This window comes from Psammomys obesus, unplaced genomic scaffold (genome assembly GCF_907164565.1).
Source record: "Psammomys obesus unplaced genomic scaffold, mPsaObe1.curated_primary_1811, whole genome shotgun sequence".
In the NCBI taxonomy this organism is placed as follows: Eukaryota; Metazoa; Chordata; class Mammalia; order Rodentia; family Muridae; genus Psammomys; species Psammomys obesus.
The window spans coordinates 12,850,819-12,863,768 of NW_026596101.1; the positions used below are offsets into that span (position 1 = coordinate 12,850,819).

General features: G+C 43.6%; 1 protein-coding gene across 2 annotated transcripts in view; it reads left to right on the forward strand.

Annotated features, from left to right (window-relative positions):
• Pdzrn3 (PDZ domain containing ring finger 3) overlaps nt 1-12,950 on the forward strand; it is a 237,442-nt gene that overhangs the window by 207,721 nt on the left and 16,771 nt on the right. For both annotated transcript variants that reach the window (XM_055628649.1, XM_055628650.1), the window contains 2 exons: nt 7,836-8,083; nt 10,875-10,962. In XM_055628649.1, coding sequence (XP_055484624.1) covers nt 7,836-8,083; nt 10,875-10,962 — 336 coding nt within the window. The remainder of the gene's footprint in view (nt 1-7,835; nt 8,084-10,874; nt 10,963-12,950) is intronic.

A 12,950-nucleotide genomic window follows, 5' to 3' on the forward strand; every position in this document is an offset into this window, starting at 1 on the left:
AAACACGGTGCCATTATGAAGATGATTCCTGGGAAGGGTCATTAGACTGGGCCCATGGGATACCACAGCCAAGCCCAAGCATCTCACTAAGACACATACAAGCATTGTCCTTTGCAAGGGTCTTTGTTCTTTACCCAAGCATCCAGGGGTTCTGTTTTGTTTTGTTTTGTTTTGTTTTGTTTTGTTTTGTTATTTAGGGCCAACCTCACCTCCCCACACTGCTGATGAGGGTGCCTTTCCCTATACCTCATACCTTTGGCTCAACACATGAACCTCCTAGGGCTCAGGTCAGATGGCAGCCTAGTAGCCATGTGTCCTCAAGGGGGTTACGACGTGTCTGGGCAAATCAAATCTCAACATTCACGAGCACTGTTCAGGAATATTTTAGCTAACGAGGCTGTTATTTCCTCATCCAAGATGCACAGATTGTTAATACTACCCACTCTTTGGAGAAGACATGATTGTGATGGTCATCTTGACTGTCAGCTTGCTCAAATTAAGAAGCACCTAGAGTATTAAGGAGATACATGTTTGGGTATATGAAAAAGGGCCTTTCCAGAGGGACCTAAGTGCTGGCAGCAGGTCCACCCTGAACATGGGTAGCACGATCCCTGGGTTTTGGATATTGAGCTGAATAAAGAGGGGAAAAGGGAAAAGCTGTCTGAGCAAAATGGTATTCCCCAGTCCTGACCAGCCCAGATGTTAGCAAGTAGCCTCCTGCCTCCACAGCTCCTGATACATGGTCCCTGCCCTGGAGACTGTACCTCTGATAGAGTCACAATAAGCCCCCCCCCCCCCCCCCCGCACTGTTGCTCTTTGTCAGTGTTTTGTAGACAGCAATGAGAAAAGTTGCTGATACAAGAATCGGGTCATATATGTGAAGCACTTAGTTCTGTGTATGACACAGAACAGACACTGAGGACGTGAGGTTCCGAATTTCAGACTTCAGGTGTGTCCCAGGACCCAGAAACATGCATTTCCCGGGATTTCCTGGGGTGGTTTGTTTGAAATGTGGCTTTTACTCATATTTGCCGGGTGGGATGTTTAGCCCTATCTACTCGTAACTCCTGCATTGCTGAGCCTTGATCACTACCTTATCAGCACATGGAGGGTTCCCTCTGTCAATTTTTCAAATCACTGAAGACAAGAATTAATAGTCATAGAGTACTTGCTACAGTCCAGGGCTTGAGCCTTTAACAGTTTCTCTGCTGACTATGGTTAGTTCTATCAGCAGCCTACTTAGCTGGGTCCTGCCATTAACGAACTTCACAGATAAGCAAACTAAGACACTGTAATTTAAAAGTCCTGCTCGAGATGACAGAGCACATAATGGCACTGCCTTTCAACCCTAGCACTTAGGCCACAGGCTCTTCTGTGTCTTCCGGAGGATCTAGGAGGATCCTCCCTGACACATTACTGTGGTGACAGCAAACATTGCTCAACACTTTTTAAAATCATTTAAAATTCTTCATGCCAACACCTTTGTGTGTGCGTCTGAGAAAGAGAGACAAAGAAGAGAAAAAGACTTAAGAGTAGACTTTTTCTTTTAGGCAGCTCCTGAAGAAAATACCTAATGAACTAAAAGCGTATGTCGGCTATTTCTTAACAGTTTACACTAGGGCGATGAAAATAGCAGAATGAAATAGTTGCTATAGACTTCAGATATGATGCTTGCAGGACCCTACCAACCTCTCCTCCCTCAGAGTGTACCCACATATGCTTTCACAGCCAGATGTAAAGCTGTTGTGTTGACTCTTGGTAACACGCAGCTAATATCAGCACTTGGGAGATCATGACTGGAGGATCAGGAATTCAGGGCCAGCTAAAGTGATACAGCAAGACTTTCTCAAACACCCAAAGACCAAAATGTAACTAAGTGGCAAGGCCCTTGCACAGCATGTATAGGGCCTTGGGTTTGGTTTCGTTGTTTAGTTTGGTTTGGTTTCTAGCGCCTCAAAAAACATTTTTTGAAGCTCATTGGTGCCTATATCCTGAACTTAGCCCAAGGTGAGAACCTCACCAGCTAGCCCTTTGTCCTATCAGTGATCATGGCCTCCCATCACTACCTTGCTCACCTCTGTGATGAGCATTGTTGGCTGCTCCACCTCCATCCCAAGCAGTAGTCCTGCAGAGCATAGGGTCTGTTGTTTCACTCTCCACTGGGGATGTGGAGAGCTGACTTTCTTCACCTGAATGACCCTATCTTGTCAGTGACAGTTCAGAACCTGGGTATGGGGGGGACCTTGGCCAGGGCCTCCTTATTCTTTTTCTTTACACCAATTCCTTTCTGGAGCATGTCCATAGCCCCAGCACAGAGCGTACATTGATGAAGTTTTGCTTATAATCAGCAATGGTTCCATGTAACTTGGAGTTCACAGATGCTTCTCACTGAGCATTCATGTGCCTTATACCAGAGAAGTCACTCGAGCATCAACACAGAATGGAGGGAGATGGGGCTGGGAACCCCTAGTTCCAAGTGCTCATCACTAGATGTCCTAGCAGATGTTGCTCAGCTGCTTTAAGTATCAGCTTTCAATAGCATGAAAGAGTGTGTGTGTGTGTGTGTGTGTGTGTGTGTGTGTGTGTGTTCTGTGCACTCATCAGACATGCTGAGTGTAATGGACATATAGATGCCATATTTTAAATGAGATTTTTGTGATAATGATATCAAGGCTACAGGGCAGTGAGATGCAGATCAAAGTAGGACTGTTACTAGAGAAGAAAGCATTAAAATATTTAAGATGTATTTTCAAGTCTGTATGAGAATGACTTTTAGCACCTGTTATTTTTAAATGCATCTGCTTATTATTCAGTGGCTAGAAGTCAGATGTATTCTTATTTAGGAAAAGGGCAAATGACTTTAAAAGGTTCAGTGCCAAAGGAAGGTACAAGGAAGACTCCTCTAAAGAAGAAAACGTCCACTAAGAGAGGAGCTCAGTGGCAGAGCACTTATTGAGCAGATCATGCATACGGTCCTGAGTCTGATCACCGGCATTACATCAGAGAAAGATCACCCAGGCCATAAATTCATTGGTGGGAGACACTAAAAAGGAATAAGATGGTGATTTTGCAGGTAAGAAAACTCCCAAGAAAAAAAAAAAAAAAAAAAAAAAAAAAAAAAAAAAAAGAAAACTCCCAAGATAGGTGTAGAGACTCCCAAAGAGTTACTGTTAATGCACAGGAACCCAGATCTATGTAAGTATAGTCTAGATGTGTGTGTCTGTGTGTTTGAAGGATAGTACCATTCACAGCAGCATGATCTGTAAATACCATTTGTTCATCAAGACTCATCTTTTTTTTTTTCCTTGACTGCCATTGCGCCTATATTTTAGTCACCTTCTCTTCCTTGAGCCCTGGAGCAGATCATAAATTTGAAATAAAGTAAGATATATGGAAGTTTCCTGAATTTAAAAAGAGAGAGAGAGAGAGAGATTTTGTTTTATCCAGCCTAAGCCTTTGCCTCTCTCACCATGTAGTTTATCATCACCTCTTGCTTCAGTAGAATCAAAGTTTTAATTAGTTTGAAAACAGAGGTGTGATATTTTATAAAATGGAATCAGTGCCCCTGTATTTAATTAAATGATCCCTATAAAAGTTGGATTTTAGCCAGGGGCACAATTTATAGTGGTTCAGTTTTAAAACTACATTAGCATTTTACACTGGGGTCATTTCCACATGTCATAGAGATAGAGGTGATCATGGTAGGTTTATCCCAAGAAACCCAATGGCTCCCCATAAATAAATATTTTCTAAGTTCAAAAGTGTAAGGTATGCCTTTTGTTTGAGTTACATTTCAGTTGTAGAAAACTTTGAAGGCTCCCTGGGTTCCTAGGTTTTTGTTTTCAACTTTATTTATTCACTTTGTATCTGCTTGGTAATTCAGGCACATGCCTGCCCTGGCACAGGTATGGAGGCCCGAGGATATTAGTTACAGGAGGGAGTTGTCACCTTTCACCTGTTGAACCAGGGTCTCCTTACTCCTGCTGCTATACTGTGTACTCCAGGCCAGCAATTCTCTTGTCTCTACCTCCCAGCTGACCGTAGGAGTCCTTGGATTACATAGATTGCATAGCACCACTGGCCTTTTAGTTTTTCTAAACAAGGGTCCTGGGCATCAAACTTGGGTCATAAGACTTGCTCACCTAGCACTTTTTCATGCCGAGCCAACTCTCCGGCCCACTCCTGGATTTTGAGATGACACTCTATGACAGCAGGAGGCAGGGGTATTTCTTGTGACAGTTGGTGAGTTGAGGAAGCAATTGTCCTAAGTCTCTAGGATATCTGGCCTCCAGAGCCAAATCAAACCGCTCCTGGATTATCGTAGTAAAATGCCATCTGCTGTGCACTCTTCTGGCCTTGTCTGAAGTAGTTCCCATGAACTGTTGTTTTATGCTCCCCAAGAAACACTTGCGTGGCAGTCAGACAGCCAAGAGACAAATAACCCCAGCCAATCCTAGCTGATTGAGCAGATAACTGAAGATAGATGAGTTGTCACTGAACTTCAGCCCCAAGTAGACCATCCACCAATTTTGTATTGTCATGATCAACTATAGAAAGTACCCCTTTCCAAGAGCAGCAGCCAGGAAGGAATCCTTCTATCTGCTCAGCATAACTGACTCTTGTCACAGAAGACCTTACGCTAAAGGGTCTTTAAGGTTCCTTACTGTCATATTTTCAGTGTCACTGTTTGCCTCGGGACTCAGTGATTGGATTTTTCCATAATTGCACCTCATTCCCTGGGGAGGTGGGGGGTAGGAGAACCAACCTGAGCCTTAGGTGAATAACTTAGGCATTTAATTTATAATAAAGATAAACTTTGCAATCAGCATTTCTTGTTCCAAAACATTCCATTTACTTGGTTTTAGAGCTGCATAAAGTGTTTTAAAGGCAATCTGCTCAATTGGGCGAGTTAATGATATTTAATTTGACTGGGCCAAACGTCACTGGATGTGCGTCCCATCCCTAATCGCAGCCATCATCGGCACAGTCGTGTGTAATGTAGATGCCATGCTAATCCCGAGAATAAAGGTTGTCATTCTCGGTTGGCTGCCAGCATGCACCAGAGTCATCACCTCGCTAAGTCTCTTAGTGATGTGATTGCAAGATGACAGTGTAATAAGTGTTATGTGCGCGAGGTAATTCAAAACAAATTTGGCTGCAAAAATGGAGCGTCTAGGATAGTAAACTCCTGCCTTGTCTCATCGTCTTTTAAAGGCATGTAATGATCCTGAAAATACCTTGTCAAGAAGCTTGTGTGGCAGGGGTCAAGTCCTCTGAAATTTATCTGTGGCATCCCCCACTTCCCATTGCCGAGAGTCCCACGCTGAAGCCTGAGAAGATTTATGCGTAATATTGTTGGCTCAGGAACACAAGATGGGCAGGAAGCGGGAAGCCTTTCAGTAAACAGATCTCACCAGGCTAGATCTTGATGATGTGGTTTTCGGATTGTTTTCTTCTGCGGAAGGGAGTATTGTGGTACGGGCTGACCTTCAGCACTGGTGTCTTTATACATTTTTACATCAGCAAGTTACACTATTATGCATATTATCTTAAACTTCATAATAATCCAAAGACCTATCACATTGTAGTTACATCTATACCCAGCGAGGAGATAGACCCCCAAACTCTCAGCTGGGATGCCACCTCTGGCCTGAACCCACAGTTGTATCTCTGGCTACCCAGGCCCTGGCTGTAGAAGAGGAAGTCACTGGGCTTTGGCAGGCTTGAGCTTGAACTGTGTTTGGTAAGAAACCACATGCCACTGGACTGCTGAACCCTTTGGCACAGGTGTCAGAAGCCCCTTTCAGTGACAGCTAGCCACGAGCAGCAGTGCCATTCTCAAGTGTCAGGGAAGGACATGCGTTTCTCAAGCACAGTTCTAGACCACTCTCTTTCTCCGTGGCTGAGTAGAAGAGATGTGACAAGTATCCCACGGTCAAATTCAGAAAAGCCTACCCTCTGCTCATGTGCCCTTTGTCATTGAGTCCATCAAGACATGGGAAGCCCTCAAACCTTAGACTGACCTGAACAGATCCCCTTTTTCGGTGACATGTAAATAAATGGCCATGTGGTGGTTCTCACACAGGTTTATGGGATTTCTGAAAGTAAAACCTTTGCACCATCATTCTATAGAAACGAGCTGATGGAGATGCAGCCCTCACGCACGCATTTCCACAAATCATTTTTATGTAGATAGAAGAATGTTCTGAGGAAGCATTGGAAAATGCGTATGTTCACCTTTACAGTATGTCTGTGCATGTTTACACCTTTTATGTTGTTTGGGGCTATGGAAATTTAATATCCAGCTCAAATGGCTTAACATCTAGAGAATATATCACCAGAAAGGATAATCATCCCATTTTTCCTCTCCACCATGGTTCAGATATGAAGTTGATGACACCAGTTAGTTTTTTTACATGGTCCTAGGTTGCCACCCCATGTAGAATTCTGGCTTGTGCAGAATCCAAAAATGCCCAGCCCTATTTCATACCTCCTTAAGAGAGAAACTAACCTCAAGCTTCCTAGCAGATACCTCCTCATCCTCAAGCCTGGTGGACAGAGGGTACAGAAGCTCTATGGTGAGCTAAGGCCAGTCAATCAAAACCACAGCACAGGTCTCTCTGTGATGGCGAGATCCTCGCTGTGTTGGGAAAGGAGATCAGTGTAAATTCCCTTAGCAGAGCAAACACAGAACACGGGGTGGCTGCTGGCCAGGCTGGGAGACTCCTGTCATCTAAGTGTCCCTCTTTCCTACTCTTCTTCGTTGTGTATTTCTTCTTCCTCCACAACTTTGTTCTTTAGCATTGCTGTGCTAAGAAACCCTGTGGCAAACAAGCTGCTGTTCATAAGTTACTTTACACTGCACAGACCTCACATACTGCGCAGATCCCATTCCAAATTAGTGCGAGTCAGGGTATATGGGGAGGGGGTGCTCCAGCCTGAGCAATGACATCATCTGTCTTGTTCTGTCACTTTCTGCCTATTCCCTTGAGAGAGGGTCTCTCGAGGTTTTGTCCTGACTTAGTTGTGTGGAGTTAATATTGTTAGTACCATTGGGAAAGCTTTGGACCCTGTGTCTTAGCCAGGAAATGCCCGTGGTTTCACTTGTGTCATCCTGGGGGCCATAGCAGAGAGAGAAGGGAAAGAGATAAACATAGCTTTACCCTTTCAGCTCCCTAGAACAATGAATTGACAGAAGGCATTCAGTAAAGACAGGCATCGGGGATATAGGAATAGCAACATGCTGTGCAAACTGAAAAGTGGAAAGCTGAAATTTCAGTGAGCTGGGGTTTTGTTTTTTTTTTATTTTGTATTTTGTTTTGTTTTATTTTTTTGATCAGCCTTCGGTCACTGGAACTCTTTCTCCATTTATAGTGTATCTACCTGTGGCCTATCTATGCTATTTGCTTGATAATTGCTATGGACTTTTTAAGGAAAAGGACGATTTCACACAAAGGGGAAAGACTACACAGCGTGAAGACAAAGCAAAGTAATTAATTTCCAGTTAGCTATCATTCCCTGATGAAGGCTTGCAGCGTGAGGCTGCTCTTTTCTTCCATGGCGAAGATAAGCAAGTGATGAAATTGCACTAAAGACATTCTGGTTGGAGGCCAAGGCATCCTTGCTGTGTGCTTTATTATCCAATGCTAGGCCTGCACACCTCCACCCTAGCCTCTTTCCCCACCAGCATCCCACTAGAGAAAACTGAAGTTCTCCGACACTCCCAACATTCTCCTTCTGCTTGGCTGTTTATGCCTGGAAGCCCTCAAAACCCTAAAGGACCTCTCCAGCTTCTGCTTTATGATAATCTTCCCATTCCAATTATGTCTCCATAGGTCAATGGCAAAGACCTATCCCGAGCAACTCATGAGCAGGCTGTGGAAGCTTTCAAGACAGCCAAGGAACCCATCGTGGTGCAGGTGTTGAGGAGGACTCCTCGAACCAAAATGTTCACGCCTGCCTCAGAGTCACAGCTGGTAGACACAGGCACCCAAACTGACATCACCTTTGAGCACATCATGGCCCTGACAAAGATGTCCTCCCCCAGCCCACCTGTGCTGGATTCCTACCTGCTGCCTGAAGAGTAAGTATTCCAGCCACACTGGCTAGATTGCTATATGTGGCACAAAAGGACTCGGGGAGAGTTGCTTCCTTCTATTCCACGGAGAGAAAGAAATGAATGTATCTTATAATTTTCCTCCAAGTTGCCTGTGTTTAACTTTATTCTTTATAGAGGCAATAAATCGAATCCTGCTCAAAACTGCTCCGACATATTAATGGCTTTATTATAACCCTGGAGCAGAGTTATTCAAATTATATTCTAAGAACAAAATTACTTACAACTGTTGTAAAAGTTGTGTCAGAGTGAAATTTAATCACTGCAAAGGATAATTTGAAATTTTTCTACTTAACACTGGAGGGAACGCTGATTGTTGTTTTAAATGGACCACAAAGTAAACTGCTGAGTGTAGAAAGCACCCTGGAGGTTTCGCACTCTGCTTCCTTGGGTCTCACTTCAAACCTGCATCCGTGAGCTAAACCCAGGCCTACCTCCTATAAATAACTACTACACAGTAACCGTGCCAAAACACAGTTCAATAATGTCTTTCAACATAATTCTACCTTCTCCAGAAGACGTGAAGCAGCTCAGAGACTTCAAGTCAGATAGGCATGATGCCCAGGCTAATTTCTACCTTGGAGTCTGGGTCATTTTACTTTATTAACCTCAGCCTTACTTTTTCTATGCTGTAGTAAGATAAGGGTGCAAGTCATACCTGTCTCATAGGCTTGTTGAAGGGTTAAATGAAATAATGTTGGCTGGTCATCTGGCAAGCCTTCAGTTAAGTGGTGGCAGTGACTGTTAATTCAGGAGCAAGCTAAGAGTGAGAATGGTACCAATCCCACTGGCTTAAAGATGCTCAGCTAAACTTGGCCTTTTCCCATGTAACCATGCAATCTGAGGGCACAGGTTCCATAGCTGATGCAAGGTCGCCCCTGCCTTTTCCCCGTCTCCGCTCCATCAAGGTTCAGGTAAATTGCCTGGACGCATTATTTCAAAGGAATTTTCTGCTCTTGCAGAGAAGCCTCTGAGCAATACCTGTTGGATTTCTATTAGTCACCCGGTAGCTGGTACACCCACATATCTCCTATGGTTCTGTCAAATTCCGGACAAAGGCTTGCCTTTCATCTCATGGGCTTAGTGGTTAGCTGTCATCCGCAACCGAGGCTAATTCCCCAGTTGACAGGAATGAATTCTGGTGCAGCTGACAGCATGAAAAGAGAGAAGACAGGACCTTCATGTAACACTCACCATTCATGCAGAGCGTAAGCTTGCAAAGAACTGTCACCAGCTTTATTTGCCTATAGAGACAGGGTGCTTTAGACCGAGGTCCTGCTCAGAGCTCCTTTATTTGCTTGTAGAGACGGGGACTGTAGATCGAGGACCTGCTCAGTGCCCCCTTATTTACCTATAGAGACTGAGCACTGTTGACAATGGTTCTGTTCAGCATAAAGAAGTGGTGGGAGGGCACAGCCACCCAGTCTCACCCCTCAGCCATGACATTCTGCAGTGTCCCAGCTGATCCCGGAGAGCATCTGGCCCTTTCCCTGAGCATGGCTCCTCAGCTCCTCGACACTATAGTCCAGAACTGCTTGTGTTATTGATGAGCCCTTTAAGCCCATGTGTGACTCTCAGATGGTAAACTGTCAGAGTGACAGGCCTTTTAGACCAAACCCCTAATTTCCTCTTAAGTCTAGCTAGCATGACATGGCTTATCCCCTAGAGGGAACTTGAGAAATGTCACAAAGTCCAGAGGTCAAGCAACAGTATGACTGCATGTTGGGCTTGAGCAGGGGGTATTAGGTTGATGACTGAGAGCCCAGAACTTCTAACGGGATCCTCAGGTTTAAAAGCCCTTAAGTGCAGCCATATATATCTGCCTGATTGGTCTGGAAGCAGAAGGACTGCCCTCCCACCCATGTCTGATCTATTGTTTCAGAACTAAGTGGCTGGGAGGGACTGCCAGAGCCCCCTTGATTGCTGTCTGACCTGTAAAAATGTGGAGATTTGGATCCCCAGCCAAGGGTGATTAGAGGCAGGAGCTTTTCATCAGCATCTGGCGTGTGATTCTAAGCTTCTCCAGAGCCAGTGGCCAAATGTGCTTTAATTCCCATTGCCCTTGTTCCTGGAGGTTCCATTAACTCCATTTCCACTGGGCTCACATTGTGTTTTACATGGGCTGTCTTAAACACACGTGATCCTGGCTTTCAAGTAGGATGAAGATGCACGCACACCCAGGTACCTGTAAGCACTGATGTCGCAAGGACACACACATCACACACACACATGTGCAGACTGAGTTATGGTGCCAAATACTTTTCTCATTGGGTGACCCATGCAAAGAATTGAAAATTTACCATCCCATCAAAAGGCTTAGCAGCTTTTAGCATGAAAACTGCACTTGAAACTGATCTCAGAGACCAGCACACATCTGAGTGTTGCTCATATATGAACTTCCACCCTGGAGATTAAAAGTAAACAGTAAGACACAGCAGCAATAGACATGGCCCTGACTTCTGTCTAGAGAACAGTTGCATGTACTACTGATAAATCCATGATGGTGGACTAGGGGAGGAACTCTGGAAAAAAGGCCCATCCCTGGCTTAACCTGCATATTTACTCTTTCCAGAGGAAGTTAAGCTTGGCCAAAGTAGTGGGTTCCTTGGGTTTTTTTGTTTATTTGAGTTTCTAGTACCTTTGCAGATCTGATGGAGGCAACAGACTCTCCCCAGAAATATGTTCCTGTTTGTATGAGCTTGGATCTGATTTCACATTAGCACACAAATAGCCTTGACAACCTTGTATCTCCCTGCAGGCACCCATCATCCCATGAATACTATGATCCGAATGACTACATGGGGGACATTCATCAGGACATTGAGAGGGAAGGGCTGGAGCTGGAGGTAGGAGCCATAACTTTTTTGTTGTTGTTCTTAGAAAGTCTCCAGTGGGCTCATAAAATACCAGTGTTCTCTACACGTGTAAATGCAATTTATGACTGATAATGAAATTATCAAAATCTGCACCACCCTTAGTGATCCACCACTCCCCTGAAAGGCATAACTCAGCTTCTTCCCTTTTTAAAAAAAAAATTATTTTTGAGAGTATAACATAGTCCCATCATTTCCCCTTCCCTTTCCTACTTCTCCTTGATTTCTTCCCAATGGCCTCTTTTTTCATTACTTGTGGTGGTAGTGGTTGTTGTTGTGTGCCTGTATTCCTGAATGCATAAATACAACCTGATTGATCTGTACACCATTACTTGTAGGTGTGTTTTAGGGCTGACACTTGGTATTGGATAACCTATCAGTGTGATTTTTTCCTTCGGAAGGCTATTTCTCTCACTCTCTGCATTCCTTACTTGCCTGTAGTTCTCTGTGAAGAGATGAGGCCCCATCCCACTTCAGCATATTGTTTTCCTTGTTCAGTTCATCTTTTGGCAGTCACATTGGTAAGACTTTATGGGTGTTGGCTAGTTTTATGTCAACCTGACATACAAACTAGAGTTGTCCAAAAGGAGCAGACCTTCATTGAGAAAATGCCTCCATAAGATTGGCAAGTCTATAGGGCATTTTCTTAATTAGCTATTGATTGGGGAGGACCCAGGCCATTGTTGGTGGTTCCATACCTGGGCTGGTGGTCCTGGGTTCTATAAGAAAGCAGACTGAGGAAGTTATAGGAAGCAAGATAGTAAGTAACTCCTCTCCATGGCCTCTGCATCAGCTTCTGCCTCCAGGTTCCTGCCATGTTTGAGTTCCTGTCCTGCTTTCCTTCTGTGAAAGCCTAACATTGTGGAAGTATAAGCTTAATAAATACTTTCCTTCCCAACGTGCTTTCTGGTCAAGGTATTTCATCACATCAATGGAAACCATAACTAAGACAATGGGTGTAGCTTCTGAAAACGCTAGGAAACTCAGTCTCATAGCAACTTCCCTGTTAATTTGGCTCTTATAATTTTTCCATTGCCCTTTTCCACAATAATCCTTCAGCCTAGATGCAGGAGTTGTACTGTAAGTAGATCTGTTGGGACTTGGCTATACAACTGCATTTTGATTAGTTAGGGTTTTCTGTAATGGACTGGGTCTGTTGCGAAAAGAAATTTCCTTGATTTAATTTCCAGAGTGAGAATTATACTTCTCTGTGAGTATAAGAACAAATATTTAGAATATAGTTAGGGATTACACTGGTTGAGTAATGTGGCAATTGTAGGTTCTCCTCCAAGATCCATGACTTCTCTATCACTGAGTAGTTACTAGGTTTCCAGTGCCACGCACAGTTCCCTTTTGTTGAACAATCTTAAATGCAATTAGAGAGGTATTGTTACAGCCAAGGTATGCCTGCCACTACTGCACCCTTAGGTTATGGGGTTATTAGGCCATGGTTGTTGGATTATCACTTTTTACTCAAGGACAATACTCAACAATACGGTGATAAATAGGGTAACTGAATGTACATCATCCCCAACAAAAATCAGCTGCCTCCAGATGTTCTTTCTTTACATTTCCTAAACTGCTCTTCACAATGTCACATTGTCCTCTATTGAGTTTTAAAATACATAGCAGATACCAGGTAGCCAACTGAGTTCCATTTCTCACTTTTCTTTCAGTAAGAATCGGATTAATTAATTAATTAATCAATTAACACATAAATAAATAAACCATCAAGTTCTTACATGTAGTTCTTTATACTTTCAGAAACCCATTGTGTCATATTTCAATGTGGGTTTGTTTTTTTGTTTTGTTTTGTTTTTAATTTAGTATTTACATGAAAACTAATTTTGTAGAGCCGGGTCAAAATAGCACTTGATACTTACTACCAGAAAAGCCCTTTAGCCCCATGTAAAAGTCGCCCGAGAAAATACATCCATTTTCCATTATATCTACTCTCCCGG